We start from the raw sequence: 20,020 nt of genomic DNA on the forward strand, positions 1-20,020 counted from the left end.
TAAGCCACTGAGTCTGTTGTTACAGCAACAAGAGGAAACTCATACAGTGCCCATGGCCTTTGCCGTTTCCTCTGCCAACAATGGGATGCTTTGCCTCAAATTGTCAGATGGCTTCTGCTCTCCTCTTGGTCACCTTGTCAGAGACGCTTCCCTGATCATCCAGAATAAAGTAGCATTCCCCATTCCCGCCCCCATCGCCCCGATCCTCCCAGCAAATGTAACCACCTAACCCATTCTCTATATACGTGTTTGTTTTTTCATCATTTGTTTTTCCCTCCGAGAACGTAAACCCCACAAGGGCAGGGATTTAGGTCCGTTTAGGTCATTGCTGTAATTCCAGTAGCTAAATACCCACTGAATATTGAATGAGTAAACGAGGGCCCCATTTGGTCACACTTGCTGTTTGGCCCTTGCTTCTGCCAGTGGGCAAGCAGAAGGAGTCCTTGGGGCCCAGGTCCTGGCTCTCCTCCTGGCTCCCTTCCCCAAGGCCCGCTGTGGGCCTTGGGATATTGCCCCTTGACCTGAGGACAGAAAAGCATCAAGATATGCATGTCTTTAGGGTTCTAACAGAGGCAGGACATGGTCTCTTCATTTCAAGAACTGTGTTCGCAGGATACATCATCATACCAAGCTCAGCTTACAGTTCTTGGGCCTTCATGGACATTTGAAAAGGCTCATGATCTTGAATCTTTCTATAATGAATTCTCTTGGGTGCTGGAGAAAATGGCTGCTGTTTCGGAGCTGCGCCCTGAAGGATGCTGGGATTCCGGCTGCCCGTGCATTTGGGAAGGGCTTTCTCAACCAAGAGGGGAGCAGGGATCAGGGTGGAAAGTTGTGCGATCGCAAGTTTCTGAGGAGGTGCGGGGGGGGTCCGTCTGCGGCAGCTGGACCAGCCTATAGTTGCAGAATGAAGGGGAGTGGGGGAGCAGGTGGGATGGAGGATGCCATGAGCAGGGAGGCAGGTCTGCGTCATGGGGGACCACCAGTACCTTGAAAAAGAGTTGAAAATGCTGGGCATTCTAGGACTTTTGAGTCGGGAATGGTCCGTGTGAGCCATCCAAATGGTGAGAGATCCAGGAGGGCAGTTGGAGGTGGTACTGACGTCATGGTGGCTGAGCTCACCTTGGGAGAGAACATGCACTGAGAAAGGAAAAGAATTCAGGACTGAGTCGTAAAAAAGTCCCATGGCTGTTGGCCTGGTGAGAGTGAGGCTGGCCGGAGGAGGGAAGTAAACAGTCCAAGAGAGTCTGGCTAGGAGTGAGCAGAAAAGAGAAAAGGAAGTAAAACCTCAGAAGACACTCACCTCCAGGGACCCACAGCAGAGGAGGAGATCCTGGAGAAGTCACACCAGTGGGCTGACAGACCTCTGCTTCCCAGCACTGCCCGCCACCGCTGCCGTGTCCCGGTCCAGGTTTTTATCATGCTGATTTGCTTTTTTTCCATTTAAAGAACTCTTACTCTGATCTCTCTCTCTCTCTTTTTTTTTTTTTCTGCTAAAATATCTTTCTCTTACAAAATAATGATGCTAGTTGATGTTAGTAGGTTTTTTCAAAATCTCTACTTGGAAAAATAAGAAGTTGGCAGCCCTACAGCAGCCCCTCCCCCTTCCTTAAGTGGCATGGGCCATGGGGAGTGTGACATAGATGGCACTCACTGGGGCTAAAGGAGGAGCATGGCCCCGGAGAGGGAGTTCTCAGAGGCTCCCTTCGTGGCCTAGGATCATTTAGAAGGTGGACCTTGAGTCTTGATAATGAGTTTCTGTTCTCATTGGACTTTAAGGTGCTTTAAAATGTCTGTGAAGCAGGGCCCCTGGGTGGCTCAGTCTTAAACGTCTGCCTTAAGGGTCCTGGGATCGAGCCCCGCGTCGGGCTCCCTGCTCCGTGGGAAGCCTGCTTCTCCCTCTCCCACTCCCCCTGCTTGTGTTCCCTCTCTCGCTGGGTCTCTCTCTGTCAAATAAATAAATAAAATCTTTTTAAAAAATTAAAAAATAAAGTAAAAAAATAAAAATGACCTTGGGGAAGTTTCTTTTTTGCCAACTTTAATCATGACCTTACTTTGCTTTCATGTATTTAATTTCACTGAAACTATATTTCAGGGGGAAAGAAAGCGCCTTTCTGGAGATTGTTTTTCTCATATTGCTCAGAATTGGAATGATGGTACTCGCAGCAGTGGGGTCCCAGCCTCCGGGTCAGCCGCACGGAGTGGCTGTGGGGGAAGGGGCACTGTAAGTCTACATCTGTGTTTAGCCTTAGGCACAAAGTCTGTCTTCTCCGCTGAACCTAACACACGAAGCATCCTCCTTGCAGACGGCTTGTTTCTAGGCCAGCAGCGCAGTAGACAAGGCGTACTGCGTCACAGGCAAAGCTGTCTTGTCTATCCCTTGGTGAATGCACAAGAAATCACTGGAGGAATCCTTCTAGAGATTTTGGCCTCCAGTGCAGACAGACAAGACGTATGTGCCTCACTCTCAACCTGGCTGAGAGCAGGCCCCAAATGTCGGCATCTGGAATGTGCATATAGGGAAAGAATTGTACAGTCCCTTGGCACGATATATCCATGTTCTTCGGGACTCATAGGTAGCTCTGAGACGACCACGCCGTCATTTACATCCTTGTGAAATTCAGTTATGTGAAAAAGCACTATTCTTCAGCGTAGAAACGCTTGCCTCGTGTTCAGCTTAGCCCAAACAGCTTTTCCACAGGGGCCGCACGAAGTCAGCTTTATCCCGATCTTGTCTGTGCTGCAGAGGCTGTCCCTTGCCGTGTCGCGTGTCTGTGCATATTTGTCCTGTAAGCAGAGTCACAGTACTGTGTGTCACTTGGGCCGCTGTACTCTTGAGCCTTCGGTGGACAGACCTTTTGAAGTTGGCCCTTTGCCTCTCTTCCCGCCTATAATTCTTTTCTTTGCTCGTTCTGTTTTCTGGTAGTGGATATTACTTGAGATTTGCCTGGGAAGCATAGGATTACCTAGGGTTGGATCTTCTGCCCCCCTCAGCAGCTCGAATGCTTGTAGAGTTGCAGCTGACCAGCGCCTGGCCAACTCAAATGGAATCTTGATCACCTCCCATGTACACCTCCGAAAACTCAGAGGGAGTGCTTTTAAAAATGTGGGTGCTGGTAGTATATGAATGAGAATTAGTGTATGTTACAAAGTAATACCGCTACCGCGAACTTCAGCTGGGTTCAGAGAGGCTTTCCTGCGGGTTGATCAGATAAATGTAATGAAAAGTTATGAGGACACAATGGATTTGCTCAATGTTGTTCGCCTCTTTCATATTTATTTCTTACTTTTGACTTGTCTTGATCTCCGGTAGAGCGTTCCAGAAATTTCATTGGGTATAATGTCTGATTTGGCACTAACTTATTTATGGGCCGACTTGGAGTGTATTTTCCTTGGGCTTCAGTTCTATGACTGCCATAAATTTTCATTACACTAATTAGACATAGATGGATGCTCAAGCCCCGTTGGATTCGTAGTCCTGGTCAGCCAGCTCTGCCAGTAGTATTTTCCAGTGACATGATTTGGCACCATTTTCCAACACATTTTCAGGAAATTAGTTTTAAGTTGGAAAAGAACTTGCCTAATAAAGCTACTGACATTCAACTATTTTCTTTACCTTCTTGGGGAATTGGACTTGAGTAAAATGTGCACGTTTAAACTATAACTTATATACTTTTTTTTTTTAAGATTTTATGTATTTATTTGAGAGAGGGAGAGAGAGAGCACAAACAGGGATGAGGGGCAGAGGGAGAGGGAGAAGCAGACTCCCTGCTGAATGGGGAGCCCAACGCAGGGCTCAATCCCACGATCCCGAGATCATGACCTGAGCCGAAGGCAGACGCTTAACCGACTGAGCCACCCAGGTGTCCCTACACTTTTTTTTTTTTTTTTTTTAACTGTTGGGTTTTTTTATTGGTTTGGTACTTGAAGAAGGCGTCTTACCCAGCCCTCCAGCCAGGCTGACTAGTCCCCATGCTCATGTCTAGCTCAAGAGGAGCCTGACCCCGTGCGGGGCTGGCCAACAGTCTCTAACATGTGGGCCGACACCAGCTGATTGGCAGTATCTGCAGGGAACACAGCGTTGAGGATTCTGAGGTCTGGACCTAGTGGGCAGGATGCCAGCTTTGATTAGTTTGTGTGTCCTGGGCAGGGGACAGGGTGGTGTCAGGAGCGCTCCTGCCGTTCCTGTTTTAGTGAGGATCATCACACTGGAGCCTAGTGCAGGCCCCTAAGAGCTCCACGGCCAATTAGGATCCTCCAGACCAGGCCAGGCTGCCTGAAAGCAGAGGGTTTTCAAACTGAAGTGAGCATCAGAAGTACCTGGAGGACTTGTTAAAACCCCGGTCGCCCAACCCCATCCCCAGCGTGTCGCATTCAACAGCTCTGGGGTGGCACCCGAGGTTTCCATTTGTAACAAAGCTCCTGGTAATGCGGAGGCTGCGTGCCGGTCAGGGACCCCACTTTGAGAATCGCTGCCTTGGAGGATGCAGGGCTATGTGCCCCTGCCGCTTCCCTGTCTTCACAGCTCTCTGTGACCTCAGAGGAGTCTCTGGATTTTGTTTTTGGGGCATGTGTGCCAACATCTGTCCTCCACAGCGCTGGGTTCAGGGCGGGTCTGGCGTCACTCGTTTTCTGTCTGAAAACAGCCCTCCTAGTTAGCCAGACTTGAACTTGAAGGGCTGAAATCGTTCTGCTCCGCCTGTGAAAGGCTGCTCTGCAAATATAAGCCACATCCGTCTCATTTAATCTGCATTAAAGGGCACGAAGCGATGCAGCCTGTGTGCCAAACACGTGGAAGTGTAGGCACGTGGAAGGTGACAGCAGCGTCCATACTTCTCCCCCCGGAGGGTGGTCGTGCCGATACGTTTGGTGAGGCTGACTGGTTTGCACCCCCCCGCCCCCCCTGTGGCCGCGCTTAGCTCCCGTGTATTTGCTGGCGTGCTTGTTCACAGTTTCACGCGTTCAGCTTTTGCTGAGTGTCTGCTCTCTGCAAGGCATTTTGAATGTCACTTATGCTCCAGGTCCCTGGGGCTGGAGAGAGCAAACAGAGCTGGAAGACGTGGATCGCCAGCCAGGCTTCGGGGGGTTTCTGTTCAGAAGCCCCGTGATGGGTGCATTTCTCTCCTGTCATTTTGTCCGCGTGGTGTTGGCAGTTAGGTACGGCAGAGCAGGCAGGAAGCCAGAAGCTTCTCTCGTGTATCCAGCACTGTGTTTAGCCGCTGCTGGTGGGGGATGGGGAGAGAGGAGCTGGTTCCGTCCTGCTCTGGGACAGTGCCGTGGAGGAAAGCACGAATCTGTAACAACACAGTGCAGGGGGTGTGGAGGATGCCAGCCTTCCTGTCCGTCCTTTGAAGCAAGCATGCCATGCTTACTGCCACCCCAAATCTAGGCCAGGGGAGGTTATGTAGAGGACCTCCACATTCTTTTTATGACCCATCTTTCCAGGTGCTTTGTTTTTGTCATTTAAGGTTCACTTGGTGCAATAATTTCAGTATTCACTTAGAAGAGTGAGTTTCTAGAATCCATGTGATGGTGTGGAGAATGGGTGGTGATATTTTGACTTGACGGATTTTTCTGGGCCCGTCTCTTGCAGAGTGTCGACGATTCAGCAGCAGCTGGCCCAGCTTGATAACGAGTCGTGGCCGGGCCTGGCCGAGGCCGACAGGGACCGGCTGCAGCTCCTCAAGGAGAAGGAAGCCCTGCTTCAAGAGCTGCAGCTCATCATTCAGCAGAGAAGGCCGGTGGAAGACGTGGCCCGGCTGGAGGAGGAAAGGAGGCGCCTGGAGGAGGAGATCCAGCGAGCCCGGGCCACGTCGGTGCAGGGCGCCACGGAAAGGTGGGCTGGCTTCCGCGGGTTTAGGAGCAGGCAGGGCTCAGCTTCGGGGGAAGAACCACCCGGAAAAGCTAACTCGGAGAACTTGCACGTGACTCGAGATTGGTCCTGGTCATGGTTACGCAGGGCATCGGCCGCCTGGTGTGTTTCCTGGCCGCGTAGAGGGAAGGCAGAAGGTGGAGGGAGCGTGTGCCTTCCCTTCTGTGGGAGGTGCCGGCTCTGCCCAGGGCTCCCGGGGTGCCTGTTCCCTGTTCAGAAGCAGGACGGGATGGAGAAGGGGAAGGAGGGAGGGAAGCTGGGAGCCCCTTGCTTAGCACCACGCCCCCAGCATCGGGGTGCTTGCCCCTTGTCTGCAGGACGGCAGCCCGCACAGGCGTGGGGCGGCCGGCAGGAGGGTGGGAGAGGGAGCCCGGGTGCTGGCACGGTCGGCGACGCGGCAAGCCCTACCCCTTCCTCTCATCGGCGACTTTGACCCCCCGCCCCGCCCCGGGAGAGGCTCTGTGGGAGCACGAAGCCGGCGGCCCGGCGCCTCTCCGCACTCTGTCCCGCCTCTCCGCCGGCCTCGGAGGCGTGAGGCCAGCCCCGCAGCCCGAATCCCTGTTGCCCGGCCTTGCCAGGCTGCCGGCTTCCGTTGGCCACGCGCGGTCACGGGCCGCGTCGGAGGCTGGGTCTGCGTTCCCCGTGTCACGGCTGTCAGCTGAGCTTTGGAGAGGCCCCCCCCCCCCGTGTGATAATCTACGGGACCTTCAAGTCCAGTGTGTTAAGAGGACCGTACGCTGTATCTGTATGAGCCTCTGTACGGAGAGTTTAATAGGTGAAGGGCATCCGTACTGACGCCCTTAGGCCTGTCATTTAATCACGTGGGAGCTTACCCAGCCGAGGTACCGCTGGGGTTGTCAGTGCTTGGATAGGCATCTTTTTTTTTTTTTTTTTTTGATTTTATTTATTTATTTGCGAGAGAGAGAATGAGAGACAGAGAGCATGAGAGGGAAGAGGGCAGAGGGAGAAGCAGACCCCCCGCCGAGCAGGGAGCCCGACGCGGGACTCGATCCCGGGACTCCGGGATCATGACCTGAGCCGAAGGCAGTCGCTTAACCAACTGAGCCACCCAGGCGCCCTTGGATAGGCATCCTTAATAGCTAGAGGTCTGTGTGGTGACTTCAGCGGCTCGTGTCAGCGCTGGCCGGAAGCGGTGGCATTGGGAGAGCCCAGCTCGGAGGAGTAGCTGGAGTGAACCTTAGTTTGCTCGGGATGATCGCGTGCCCTGTCACGTGACTCAGAATAAACGTGGAGTTGATCCTGAGTCTGGAAAGGGACCACGGACTGGAGTTTTCGTCTGTGCTCTTGTGCTTCTGCTCTCCCCTTGGTATTCTGTTGTATATGTTCTGGGTAGGAGGGCCTGGGAGTTCGTTGGGTTGGTTGTCTCTTAAGGGGGATGGACTCTGTCCCATGAATGCCCCCTGCTTCTCAGGACCCCACACCCATGCACCCTTGATTGTTTTTGCCCTTGCCTCGTGGAAATCCCAGCACACGTGAGTGCTGGGGTCCCAGGGTACAAATCCATGGAACCCCATGGAGCTGGTATGACCCTCGATGCCTGGGTTCAGGGACTGGGTCAGCCAAGCTCGTCCAGCTGATGGAGTGTCTTGTGGGACCAGCCCAGGAGCTGAGTCCTGGGATGCAGAGCCCTCCACTGGGACTGAATTGGCCCCCGTGTGTCTCCTGAATCTGTCGCTAAACGGCTCTGGGCAGGGAGGGCTGTCCCCTGGTGCTGACAAGCACTTTCATGCTGGCCACTTCTGCAAACGGTCTCTGTCTACAAGCCGTGCTGCACGGTGAGGCAGGGGCGCCAAGTGCCCCCCCAGGGCTCCGGCAGCCGGGGTGTTCTGGGCCTGGCGGAGGCAGGCCTCTTTCTCCGTGCACCTCCCTTCATCGGATGCATGCTTGAATTAGAAGCATGGGCCCCCGAGGTGGGCAGCTTTCCCTGGGAGCAGGCTGAGGGACGTTAGAGAGACCCGGTGTCGAGATGGAACGAAGCGACCGAGGGTGGTGTCTTGGGGCTGAGATGGGCCCGCTGCTTGGCCAGGCTTTGCCTGCCTCGGCCCCAGTGCCCTCATCGCCAGGTAGTGAGTGAGTGTCACTGGGGATTGGCACGGTGTCAAGCCTTTCCCCCGCCAAAGGACAGAGTGACTGTTTTAAGGGTGCCTACTTGGTCACATGTTAAATGCCATCGTTTGATTTATAAACAGGGACTGTTTTGTTCTGAGGCAAACACATTCATTCATTCATTCATTCATTCATTCATTCAGGAAGTGTCGAGTGCCTGTACCACGTGTAGGGCTCCATTCGAGGCAGGGGACTTAGTGCAGCGGACAAAGTGCATTTCAGAAATTAGCCTCAAGTCGAAGAAAGTGGAAAGAAGAGAAAAAATGCCCTCCAACTCTGTGACAGTTGCTGTTTTGTTTTATTTGTGTCTAATCTTAATTCTATGGATTTTAGGATCCATGCATTTTTGCCCGGAGCAGGGCTTAGGCGAGGGATTCTGATTTGTCCTAAGGAGTTCCAGCAGACTACCGCGTGCTCTGCATTTGAGGCCATCTTCTAGTCTAGCCTCTCATCCCTCCTGCCTGTTCATGCACCTGCCCACCCACCCTCCCATCCGTTCACCCACCCACCCATCTGTGGAGCGTCTACGGTGTATCCGGCACTGTTCAGGGGGCTGGGGGACAGTGTCAAGCAAGAGAAAAACAGTCTCTGTTATCTTGGTGTTTGTGACCTACATGTGTTTTCTAGATTTGAGTCATTCAAACCTAAATCACTTGGGGAAATTTACAGTTGAATTTCTTGTTGGGAATATAAACTCATTCTCTTTGAAATCCACCAATGGACAATTTTCTTACCTACAGGATTCTACTTCAAGAAAAAAGAAATTGTCTACTTATGCAGCTGGAAGAAGCTACCCGCCTAACGTCCTATCTCCAGTCCCAGTTAAAAAGGTAGGTAACTGGGTGCCTGGGTGGCTCAGTCGTTAAGCGTCTGCCTTCGGCTCGGGTCATGATCCCAGGGTCCTGGAATCGAGCCCCGCATCGGGCTCCCTGCTCAGCGGGAAGCCTGCTTCTCCTTCTCCCACTCCCCCTGCTTGTGTTCCCCCTCTTTCTGTGTCTCTCTCTGTCAAATAAATAAATAAAATCTTAAAAAAAAAAAGGGTAGGTAACTTTATTTTTATTTTTATTTTTATTTTGGGGGGGTTGGGGGCAGAGGGAGAGAGAGAATGTGAAGCAGGCTCCACGAGATCATGACCTGAGCCGAAATTAGGAGTCAGGTGCTTACTTGACTGAACCACCCAGGCACCCTAAAAAGGCAGGTAACTTTAAAAGAGAAAGCTATACCTAATTATCATGTTACAGTGGCATGTCCATGAGCTTCATCATTCCCTTTAGCTTGTTTTTCTCCTACCAGAATTTAGAACAGGAAGGGGTTGTAAACACAGAGTGGGAAAGCGGCTACATTGTATTTTTAAGAGGAGCTGCTAATGTATGATTCAGGGAATATGAGGAGAACCAAGCTTGGCTGCAGAATAGCGAGTCTGAACTCAAATACGTCTTATGATTTTATAATTTACAGCTTCTGAAGTGTATATATCCATCTCCCTGTGCACATGGATAGTTTTATTTTGTTTTTTTAAAAAATGATATGAATATTTTTAAAGAATTGGATGCTCAGTAATAGCTTCATTTTCAAATACTTAGTATATCGTGAGGCGTAGTATTAACGGCTTTCTATGTATTTTCTCGGTTATTCCTCCTAAAAATGCCACGACGTAGGAATGATTATCTCCCAGCCCCCAGTGAGAAAGTGGGGGTTCCTGAAAGGGCAAATTGCTTGACCCGGTGGGCTCAGCTAGTCTGCGTTTGAGCTGGAACTTGAAGTCAGGCGTGAGTCTCTGATGTTACCTGTCGCTCTCTACTGACATTCAAAAGAAACAAAGGAAATACTAGTGCAGGTGCCTTATAAATGCTTGTGAGTGGTTCAAGACACGCTCTGGTTAATGGGAGGATGGGGCAGGATTTTGTTCCGTCTGGAACAGACCAGATGCTCAGCTTTGCAGTGGAGAACGGTGGGGCTTAAGCACAGGTCTTTGGGCCGCTTTTCTAAGAGCGTGGGGTATCTCTCGTTTCAGCCTGTCCGCCAGCACCCTGACTGTGTCTTCGGGGAGCAGCCGCGGGTCCCTGGCCTCCAGCCGGGGCTCGCTCGCCTCCAGCCGCGGGTCCTTGAGCTCCGTCAGCTTCACCGACATCTACGGCCTCCCGCAGTACGAGAAACCCGACGCCGAGTGTGGCCAGCTTCTGCGCTTCGATCTCATTCCCTTCGACTCCCTGGGACGAGATGCCCCCTTCTTAGATTCCCCGGTGCCCTCGGGCTTCCACAAGCAGAGGCGCTCCCTGGACACGCCGCAGTCCCTGGCATCCCTGTCCTCCCGCTCCTCCCTGTCCTCTCTGTCTCCCCCGAGCTCGCCCTTGGACACGCCCTTCCTCCCGGCCTCGCGCGACTCCCCCTTGGCCCAACTGGGGGACAGTTTCGAGGTGCCCGGCCTGGGCGCCCTCGACAGACTGCGGGCTCAGGCCTGTGCTTTGGGCGACGAAGACTTGCAGGGCACGGCATCCCTTCAGCCGCACGGGTTCCCCGGGGATGGGGAAGGACCTCGCGAGCGCGGACCCCAAGTGACCGCCGCTCCCACGGCTGCAAGTAAGTACTGAGGGGTGCTGTGGGTTCTCTCCGTCCCGGGAAAAGAAGGGTTTCGGGTTCAGGGAAGAAATCGCGTGCAGTTGCACTGAAGCCCGCCGCCTCTTCAATTCCGTGGCCGGCTGTAGGTTTCAGACTTGGTAGGGTGAGGAGGAGGGCACGCCTGCTGCTATGTGCTTTCCTCATGGGGCCGTGGGGTCGGGGGCCTGGAGAGGTCACGGGGATGGCCAAGTCGTCTTTCCCGGGCATTCGGCTTGTTTTCAGGACGTGCTTCATCGTTGAAAAGGACGGTAAGCACCACGGTTTCCCGTAGTCAGAGGCTGCTAAGGGGGTCCTGGGGCCTCCATGAATTCCCGCAGCCCCAGGGTGCATGTGGCCGGTGTACCTCTCTAATTCCTTTGTCCCTGTGCCTTCGTCTCTTAGCCTCCGTCCTTACAGTTTTCAAAGGTGTAATTTATCAAACATGGGAATGAAGGTGATCGGTGTCATTTCAAAAGACGTGCCAGTAAGCGTCCGTCATTTCTACCCATCCGATTTCTCTGGTGGTCCTCAAATCGCGCAAGGCGAACTTCATGCATCTGGTCCGTGTTAATTCAGCTTCTCCTTGGTGCCTGGGCCTTTCCGGTGGTAGCCCATGTAGAAAACGGAACTGGTGTTCTAAAGAGTATTCCAGCTGATGGCTTATGCACAAAGCAGGGCCTGGGCTCCGACCCTCCTCATCTTGACCCCATGTGCTTTTCTGAGCCAAGCTCCAGCAACTTTAACTCCCTTAGGTTTCCAAGAGGACCAAGAGCGAGGTCTCATTCCTAAAGTTCCTGAATTTTTATTTACACAGCAGAAAGGTTTTAGACATTCCATTTAGGCAAACACTAGATATCTGTGTAGCTTAGTGGATCTTAAGCAGGGGAGATTTTGAGCCCTGGAAGGTCCTTGTCAATGGCTGGAGACGGTGTTGGGTTGTCACAAGTGAAGGCCGTGGGAGGGGGCACTGTTGGCATCTGGTGGGTGGAGGCCGGGGATGCGGCTCACCATCGTGCGGTGCCCGGCGCAGCCCCCGCCTCCAGGAACCGTCCGGCCAACATGTCAGCAGTGCCGAAGCTGAGAAACCTGGCCACGCACCGGTGAGCGGTTCAGCAGCAGGGGGCAGAAATGAAACGTGAGGACAAAGCCAGGGCGGTGTAGTGGAAACGGCTTCAGACCTGCAGCTTAGAGGCCCAGATCCTGTTCCCTGGCCTGTTGACTGGCTAGCCGTGTGACCTTGAGTGCATCCCCGGACTTGGCTGAGTCTTGGCTTCCCTGCCCGTGAACAAGGCGGTCTTCACTCACCACTGTTCTCTTAGCCTGAGTTTTATGTATATAACCACACTGGTTATTGTAGCTATAATAGAAGAATGGTCTCTGTTAGCACCTACACGCCGGACCAGAGATCTGTGAGGTCGGGAGGCCAGCCCTGTGGCTTTTTGGCATCAGTGATTTTGCTGTCTTCTCTGTGTTTACAAGCACGCCTCTCACATCCCCAGGTATACGGTTTCTGGAGTTCACATATGCAGGTGCCCCTCATTCCCTTTCTTCTTTATAATCACAGGGTCAGTGCTCCATGTTTACTCCTTTAATTCAAAAAAGAAAACACAAAATCGGGACCAAATTGCACATCTGTTGTTGCTTAAGCTGATTGCCCTCAATGCCTCACCTCCCTGCCCGCCTGTCTTTAAAGGCTGAGACACAAGAATATCAGTCTCATTAGGCAGAAAATCCCAAGGCCCAAGAGCCCTTTTGGGCCAGGGGAAAGACAGGATGAGAGGGAGAAGAGCTGACTTAATTTCTGGTCCTGATTTCTTTACTTTTTTCTTCCCACTCTGGCTGACATTGTAATGGTTCAGACTCCTCAGGCTGGGAGGTATTTGGTTATGCTACGTTCAGGTACTGCCACCTCGTGGTCAATTCTTGGATGACAGTGTCAGTAGGCTTGGGTCTTTATAAACTCGAAATAATTAACTCAGTGAATGCGCTGGTCCTGGTGGGTGCTCCCAGAAGGCTGGATTGGGTAACCAGCTTCAGGCGTGGGCACAGAGTGACTTCTTGCCTCTCTTGTTGTTTGTGGGAACACTTGAGCCTAGAGTCATCAGGGATCTTTGTACTCCTACTCCAGGGACCTTTGTTACTCCACCCCTCGTTTACGATGCCTGCCGTCATGTAGTTCCCCCTGACTTTCTAGTTTCCTTAGGAACAGCACAGTCTAAGTTTGACCTCGGGCAAGTTTTAGAAAGATAAAATTGTAGTAAGCTGAAATTCAAAATTGCCCAAACCTACGAAGGAAGCTCTAGGAATAATTTCTTCCATTGTGTTTTAAATCGATCTGTGGAGGCAGAAGGTGGGACAGGGGAGTGGGAAAATAGACTATAATCTTTAATGTTTTTAATATTTTTACTACATTTTTATCTTTCTGGGATTTTAAAAGCCAAATGTGTCAGCACACCCGGCTGGCTCAGTCCGTGGAGCGTGCGACTCTTGATCTCGGGGTTGTGAGTTTGAGCCCCACGTTGGGTGTAGAGAGTACTTAAAAATAAAATCTTTAAAGAAAGCCAAATGTGTCATGATTTTTGAAATCTTTTCCTATTTTCATTTCCCATTAGTATTTGCTAATCTAAATCTGGGAAAGCCTTGATTTAGTTCATCCGTTTATTGACGTTTTTATGATATTCATACTCTGTTTAAAATTGTTGGCTTAAATTCTGCAGTTTTTTCACTTTGTGCTTTTTTTCTTTATCTCCTTTCTCATGCGGCTCGACAGAAACGTTCACTGTAAGTGACTTGGAATCCTTCACCTTGTTGGTCAGGCAGCAGGCACATCTTTGTGTAGTGAATCAGTGTGTTCAGGACGGGAGGGGTGTGGCCAAGAAGGGCATATCGCATAGTTGTACTTTAATGTAGCTCGCTACTTACCATTATTATTATTGTTGTTATTATTATTATTTCAGCATTAATACTTATGGCCACTGAAGTTGTACAAGAACTTTTCTAAAAGCTGGAAGTACTTATTCCTCTGTATTTTTTCCCAGACTTCAGTGGCTTTTATTGTTTTACTATATGCCAACTGGCAGCTTTGCCCAAAATGTGATTTTCATTATATTTTCTTTTCGTCAAGCAGTGCTGATGTCCTCAGGTCTCAGTGTCTGTCTGTCTGTCTTTAATGATGGAAAGATCAGAGCTTTTTAAAATGAATGTTTGGAGGACTGTTTATTCCTTCCCTCCCTGGCATTGCCCCCCCCATCGCCCCCACCCCCGCCGTGCTCCATCTCGCCATCTTGAAGCCCCGGGGCAGATGGCAGGGGGTGCAGCGTGGGATATGCTGTGCGCTTTTTCCTACCCAGGCCAACTGCTGATCATACTCCCTTCCGACACCTGCTGCCAGGTGCGACTTACTCCGTGAATGCAGTAACTAAGCCTGGGATCACTGAGGATTAATTCCTTCATTTCCTTTTTCTCCTCCGAGACGGCCATTGCAGTGAGAGAGAAACGTTGTGCGCGTTGCACCGTCGGGTTCACCGGAAGTGCTTGGGATCGTTGCTTGGTGGTATTTCCTCGAAGGAATGCAAGGCTGGGCCTAGGAGCCGGGCTGAGGGTCAGGGCTAGGGATGGAGATAGGGAGCGGCTTCGTTGGCCGGAGATCCATGCAACAAACGGCTTCCTTCTGCGATTCTGAGCTGGGGGCTTTGGGTCCTCCCATGTGGCAGGAGTGACAAGAAGTGCTGGACTTCAGGAGTCCGCGCCTCCAGCCACCCCAGAATGGAGCCAGCTTCGGTCCCTGGCCAGGGAGGAGCCTGTAGGTGCCCACGCTTGGCACTGCAGACCTTTGGAAGGACAGCTTTGGTCTGCAGTTGAGATCGTGAGACCAGAGACCACAGCTCCGTCTGTTTGTCTGTTGTCTAGCGTGTTTGGATTTAATCGGCGTGTGGATAATGATTTGGTTGAAAAGCGAGCTGGTCATCAGTGGCCTGGACATTTCCCTCAACGTGGGGATGCACAGGTGCCTAGAGTTTTGTGTTCGGAGCATAGATGGCCGAAGAGAAGCACAAAGAGGACGGAGGGACCCGCGCTGTTAACAAAAGGGATCACGATGTCAGGGGAAGGCTCAGTTTGGGGCTCCATGTTTAATTTCTGTCTTCTCACCGAGTCTGCCTCTCTGGAAAGCGTGGAGACTCCCGCGTGCGCATTCACACCTAGCACGGGAAGATGGTGTGCCTGCTTTTATTGGCCCTGTGAAAAGGAACTTGTGAGGGAAGGAGCAAAGACAGTGGATGAAATGCTAAAAGGAAAAATGTCGACGGCTATTTTTGGCTCTCGATTAAAAGAGCTACAAGGCAAAAAATAAGCTGCCTAGTAACGGTAGTTTGCTAACCGCAGGAAAGCAATTTTAGAAGCAAATCTGGCCCCAGGGCTGCTGGGAGGATGCTGCAGAGGAGCTGTTTCCAAAGGCTGAGTCGGGGATCAGCTGTGTCCTCTGACTTGAAAGTCACCACGTCTTGTTAGGGTTTATTTGGATAATTAAAAAAAAATTTTTTTCCCTGAAAAATATAGAGTATATGTTTATTGTATAAAATATGGGAAATACCAAGCAGCATAAAGAAGGAAATGAAAAATACCCCTACCTACCACTCGCATACGTTTAGGTAACAGGGGCTGTCTGCATTTGGGGTAACCTTTCTTTCCCGTTCTTTCAGGGATGGTGGTCTTTCCCAAAGTGTGACATGAAGGGGCATCCCCCCATCATCTTCTGTTCTTTGTGCTCATTAAGGAGGTGAAGAGAGATTTGTGACTGTCCAAAGAGCTGTTATGGGCGCCTGGGTGGCTCAGTCAGTTAAGCATCTGTCTTTGGCTCAGGTCATGATCCCAGGGTCCTGGGATCGAGCCCCATGTGGGGCTCTCTGCTCAGCGGGGAGCCTGCTTCTCCCTCTCCCTCCACCTGCCGCTCCCCCTGCTTGTGCTCACTCTCTGTCCAATAAATAAATAAAATCTTTAAAAAAAAATTTTTTTAAAGTAAGGAGCTTTTAAAGAAGTAGCCAGAAGTCTATTTCTTCAATTTTTCAATACTAAAAAAAAATTGTGAGTGCAGCATATTGAAACATACGCATGTATCTATGATGTATGTCTATATAATGGCGTGTCTCTGGAGCACTTAGTAACTCTGTATGTGCTGTAACCTAGAGTGTTCATTTCTTGGCCTCACGGTCCCCGGCCTCCCATGCTGTCACCTCCTGACCCCAGGTGTGTCTCTTGTTTATAGCAGTGACTCTTCGAGAAGACAGTGCCAAGAGGTTGGAGAGGAGAGCGCGCCGAGTGTCTGCATGCCTGTCGGATTATTCGCTGGCCAGCGATAGCGGGGTATTTGAGCCTCCGACCAAAAGGTTAGAAGCTGATCTTCTCCCTCAGCAGACTTCCCACGGTGTTGCTGTTAAGCACAAAATATATGCATACTGGGACTTGGGCATATTGAAACTGTGTGTGTCTCCAAGGCTAGAATCTCTTCCTGGCTTCTCTCAACTTTGGTAGGTTGGGCCTTAGCAACCCGCCAAGAAAACTCCTCTGGCTTCTGTGCGGCGTCTGGAGGTTGGCCCTCCTTCCGTGGTTCGAGGATGACTTCCTCCTGTCTGGCCCTGGTCACTTGAAGGCCTAAGCCCATGAGAGCTGGGAAAGGAGAGCCAGTGGTTAAGAGAGACCTGCCTTTCTAGAAAGGCATTCATTAGAACTGAATGTTCTCCCTCCTTCCCCTCTTTCCTAAGCTAGAGGAATCACTTTGTAACGACAAAACACCTTTTGGGATTCTGGGCTTTATTTCGGTTTGGTAAGTTTGATGTCATTGTTTCCTTTCACGTGTCTGTCAGACATCTCACTTACTGCAAATGGTTTAAGAGTTAGTTTGGAAGTTTGTCCTGAGCAGCGCATGTGGTTCTGAAAGGTGTCCCGAGTCATTTTCTCAAAACCAACAGCACTTTGTAGGCAGGTACCCACGGAGGTGTGTCGGCCTGCTGTGTCCTTTCAGTCACATGAAGAATTTATTTAAGTCGCAACGTAAGAAAGCTCTTCTCGGTAAGAAGCGCCCCAGCACGAGAGAGCTTCTGCCAAACCGGCGGTCATCGGCTCCGGGGGGACTAACCCCGGTGACTTTCCGGTTTGTTCAGGAGTGAGGATACTGACGAGTTGGCACACGGAGACGCTTGTGGGAATGAAGGGCCCCAGATCCACGTTGGATTTTTGTGAGTACAGGCCACCCCGACCCTGTCGCTCCTAGAGATGATCTGTAGCTCGGCGCCCACCCAGTGACCCACACTTGCAGGCCGGGAGGGATGCGGGGACCCCCATGGTCTGGGTGGTGCTCCCGGCTTGGACACCCCCTCCCTGCCCGCTTCGGTGGCTCACGTGAGGGGACAGCGGTGGCGGGAAGGAGGGCTGGGGAAGAGCGGCTCCACTGCCGTCCCCCAGCACTGAGGGTCACGGCTGGCAGCTGTCCCCTCATGGAGCTGGGCCCCCGGGGCCGTAAGCAGGGGGCACGGGACGCCCTGGGCAGTGGCCGCACGGCCGGCCCGGAGTTGCCTCTGTCCGCGGCCGCACGGAGCACGAGCAGCTGAGGGCCGCTGCTGGAGGTCAGGCACCAGGAGGTGCCCGCTGCGGGGGTTGCGCAGCTCACGAGCTTCTCTTTTATTTCCTAGGCTCGACAGCGCCGGCGAGTGTCTTCTTGTGAACGTGCTCCAACTGAAGAATATTGCGGGGCTGGTCATGAAGGAGGACTGCAAGATGTAAGCTGGCTTGGCGGCAGCGGTTTGCCTCGGGGACCCGGGGACCACCCCCGGCCCGCGGTGGCAGCTCCTGGGCCGCCTGCACACGGCGCGGCTCGCTCACCTGTTCTGCTCGGCACTTGCGGGAGGGCAAAGCCCGTTTGGGAACCTGAGGTCCAAAGTTGATTCCTGATAAGATACCGGGCGGTGTCTGAATAGACCGGATTGGAAGTTTTAAGAAGAGTGGCCGATGTAGTGGCGCTCCGCTCTGTGATCCTGCGAAGTGAATGCAGAGGCTTCTGGCCGGGACCAGGGGCCCTTGTCTGAGCGAAGGAGAGGGAAAGTCGCGTTGTTGCCTTTGGAGGGCGCGACCTCTGTGAGCTCCGTGGCCCAAGAGGGCTGCCCAGCGGGTCCCACTCGCCAGGCGAAGAGCATACCAGTCAGGGGCCATTCAAGCCCAAGGGTGCAGTCCCCTTGCATGAGTCTTTACAAACTTGTCCTCTAAAGAGGGCCCTGGCCTAAGGCATTGGGAGCAACCCGGTTGTAAGTGGCTGAGGGCTCACCCTGGGATTTTGCTCACCCTGATGGCGTACTTCGCGGCATTCACCAGTGTTTGAGCTTCTCCTTTGTTCCCTGCTGAGAGTGGACAGGGCAGGAAGCCCAGGCTGGTGTGAATGGTCTTGGAGGCAAGGCAGGCAGAGCTTGAAGAGGGAGCCAAGAGGCCATGGAGAGATCAGTGCAGGTGGCTTCCCAAAAAGCTGGTGAAAGCAGGACCTGTTTGACTCCTTCCAAAGTCATAACTACTGACTTGTGAGCCTTTCTCTTTGTGAGCGTTTTTCCCTCCTGATCTCCAGGGGCACGTAAATTCTTTGGGCTTACTCTTAGGTGAGAAAAGGACCTTTTCCAAAAGACTTTAAGGTTCTGCCCGTGGGCATCCGAACAGGGAAACATACATGTGTATATGTGTGTGTGGTTCATGCATTTCTTCGCACAGATCTGTCAGTAAGTGTCGCCTCTGTTTTTTTCTTCCCTCTTTCTGGTTCCAGACACATCCGCGTCTATTTGCCGCCGATCGACTCTGGCACCCCAAACACTTACTGCTCTAAGGCTCTGGAATTCCAGGCCCCCCTGGTATTTAATGAAATTTTCAGAATCCCTGTGCATTCAAGCATGTTGACGTTGAAGTCACTTCAATTATATATATGTTCAGTGAATCAGCAGCTGCAGGAAGAACTGCTGGTATGTTCTTTCTCCTCCCTCCCCCTCTCTCCCTCCTCCCCCCATTTCCTTTCTGCTCTCCTCCCCCCCTTCCTTTCTTTGTGTTCCGATCAGTCTTTGTCTCTCTCCTGTCCCTTCTCTTCTTGTCTTCCTGCCTTTTTTGTGTGTGTTTCATTCTTTCTTGTCGCTCCATCTTTTGTCCTCTCTTTGTTTTTGTCTTCTTTATCTTTCTGCCTGCCTCTCTCTTCTTTGTCTTGGTCTCTCCCTCCCCTCATTCCTTCCTGTCTCCCTCCTACCCACCCTCCCCTCCTGCCTTTTTCCTGTGGTGGGTTGCTTAGAAATTGTCATCATGTGAAGCGATCTTTGTAGCTGGGAGTACAGAAAGGGATTTGTCTTGCCAGGTACACTGTACTTTAAATATATTATCTCAACTAATACTTGCAAGACTTCTGTATTGCCCTATATTGCTTCCAGTTGAGGGAACTAAGTGGGGTTGAGAAATTGGGCAAATAAAAGTAGAGGATGGTCAGTTAAATGTGAATTTCAAATAAACTATGGATTCTTTTTTAACATAAGTATGTCCCATGCAATATTTGGGACATACTTAATGCTTTAAAGAAATCCATTGTTTATTTGCAGTTCACATTTACTGGCTACTCTGTATTTTATCTGGTACTCCTTGAACTAAGACCACGAGCAGCTTGTGTTCAGTGCCCCAACCATGCACTGGCCAGGGCCATGACTTGGAAACCAGGATGGTTTCTTTGTGAGGTTGGAATTTCTCCCCTTGGTCTCACCCCTGGCAGTAGAATTAGATGGTGGCGTTCAGCCAGCCCTGTCTTGTTTCAGAAATCCCTGAGCGACTCCACAGCTCATCAGTGGGCAGACCCTGAGCCTGACCTCCCACCCCCACCCCCAGGTTGTCCACTCTCTGCCCCTGTCCCCCTCCTGGCACCTCCCCATGGGGCCGAAGCAGCGGGCCAGGAGCCTCAACAAGATCCTCTGCTACCACTTTGATTTTACTGCAGTCCTTTGAAGAGCAATGACACATTCTGCCTTTCTGGTTACGACTGAAGGGCCACCTTGATGTTTTACAAGATTCCCCTTGGTTGTTAAGGTGAAATCATTCAGTTCTGCCTTTTTTCCCCCTAAACACTCGTGCAGGGCATTGCTCAGATCAACCTGGCCGACTACGACGGGTCCAGCGAGATGCAGCTGCGCTGGTACGCGGTGCAGGTGTTCAGCAGCTGCGGGCCGCCCAGGGCGAGGGAGAGCGAGCAGCCGGGGGGTGCCGCCGGGGACCCCGCACAAGCTGCCGCCGCGGGAAAGACGGTACGTGTGCCCGCCTCTCCCGCCGCCGCCGCCCGCTGTCACGGGGCTTCGTCTCTCACGAGCGTCTCCGCACACTTAGTGTGGGAGCGTTAGCGGTGCCCGAGGGCAGGTTCAAGGGGAG

General features: G+C 52.0%; 1 protein-coding gene across 2 annotated transcripts in view; it reads left to right on the top strand.

The window, feature by feature from the left end:
* Positions 1-20,020, top strand: part of WWC3 (WWC family member 3) — a 117,402-nt gene that overhangs the window by 82,039 nt on the left and 15,343 nt on the right. For both annotated transcript variants that reach the window (XM_045874341.3, XM_064573721.1), the window contains 8 exons: positions 5,594-5,836; positions 8,740-8,829; positions 10,014-10,579; positions 15,861-15,981; positions 16,756-16,830; positions 17,284-17,370; positions 18,396-18,588; positions 19,732-19,899. In XM_045874341.3, the coding sequence (XP_045730297.1) occupies positions 5,594-5,836; positions 8,740-8,829; positions 10,014-10,579; positions 15,861-15,981; positions 16,756-16,830; positions 17,284-17,370; positions 18,396-18,588; positions 19,732-19,899 (1,543 nt within the window). The remainder of the gene's footprint in view (positions 1-5,593; positions 5,837-8,739; positions 8,830-10,013; positions 10,580-15,860; positions 15,982-16,755; positions 16,831-17,283; positions 17,371-18,395; positions 18,589-19,731; positions 19,900-20,020) is intronic.

This window comes from Mirounga angustirostris, unplaced genomic scaffold (genome assembly GCF_029215605.1).
Source record: "Mirounga angustirostris isolate CCGP_5_RB_7025 unplaced genomic scaffold, mMirAng1.0.hap1 SCAF_11, whole genome shotgun sequence".
Taxonomy (NCBI): Eukaryota; Metazoa; Chordata; class Mammalia; order Carnivora; family Phocidae; genus Mirounga; species Mirounga angustirostris.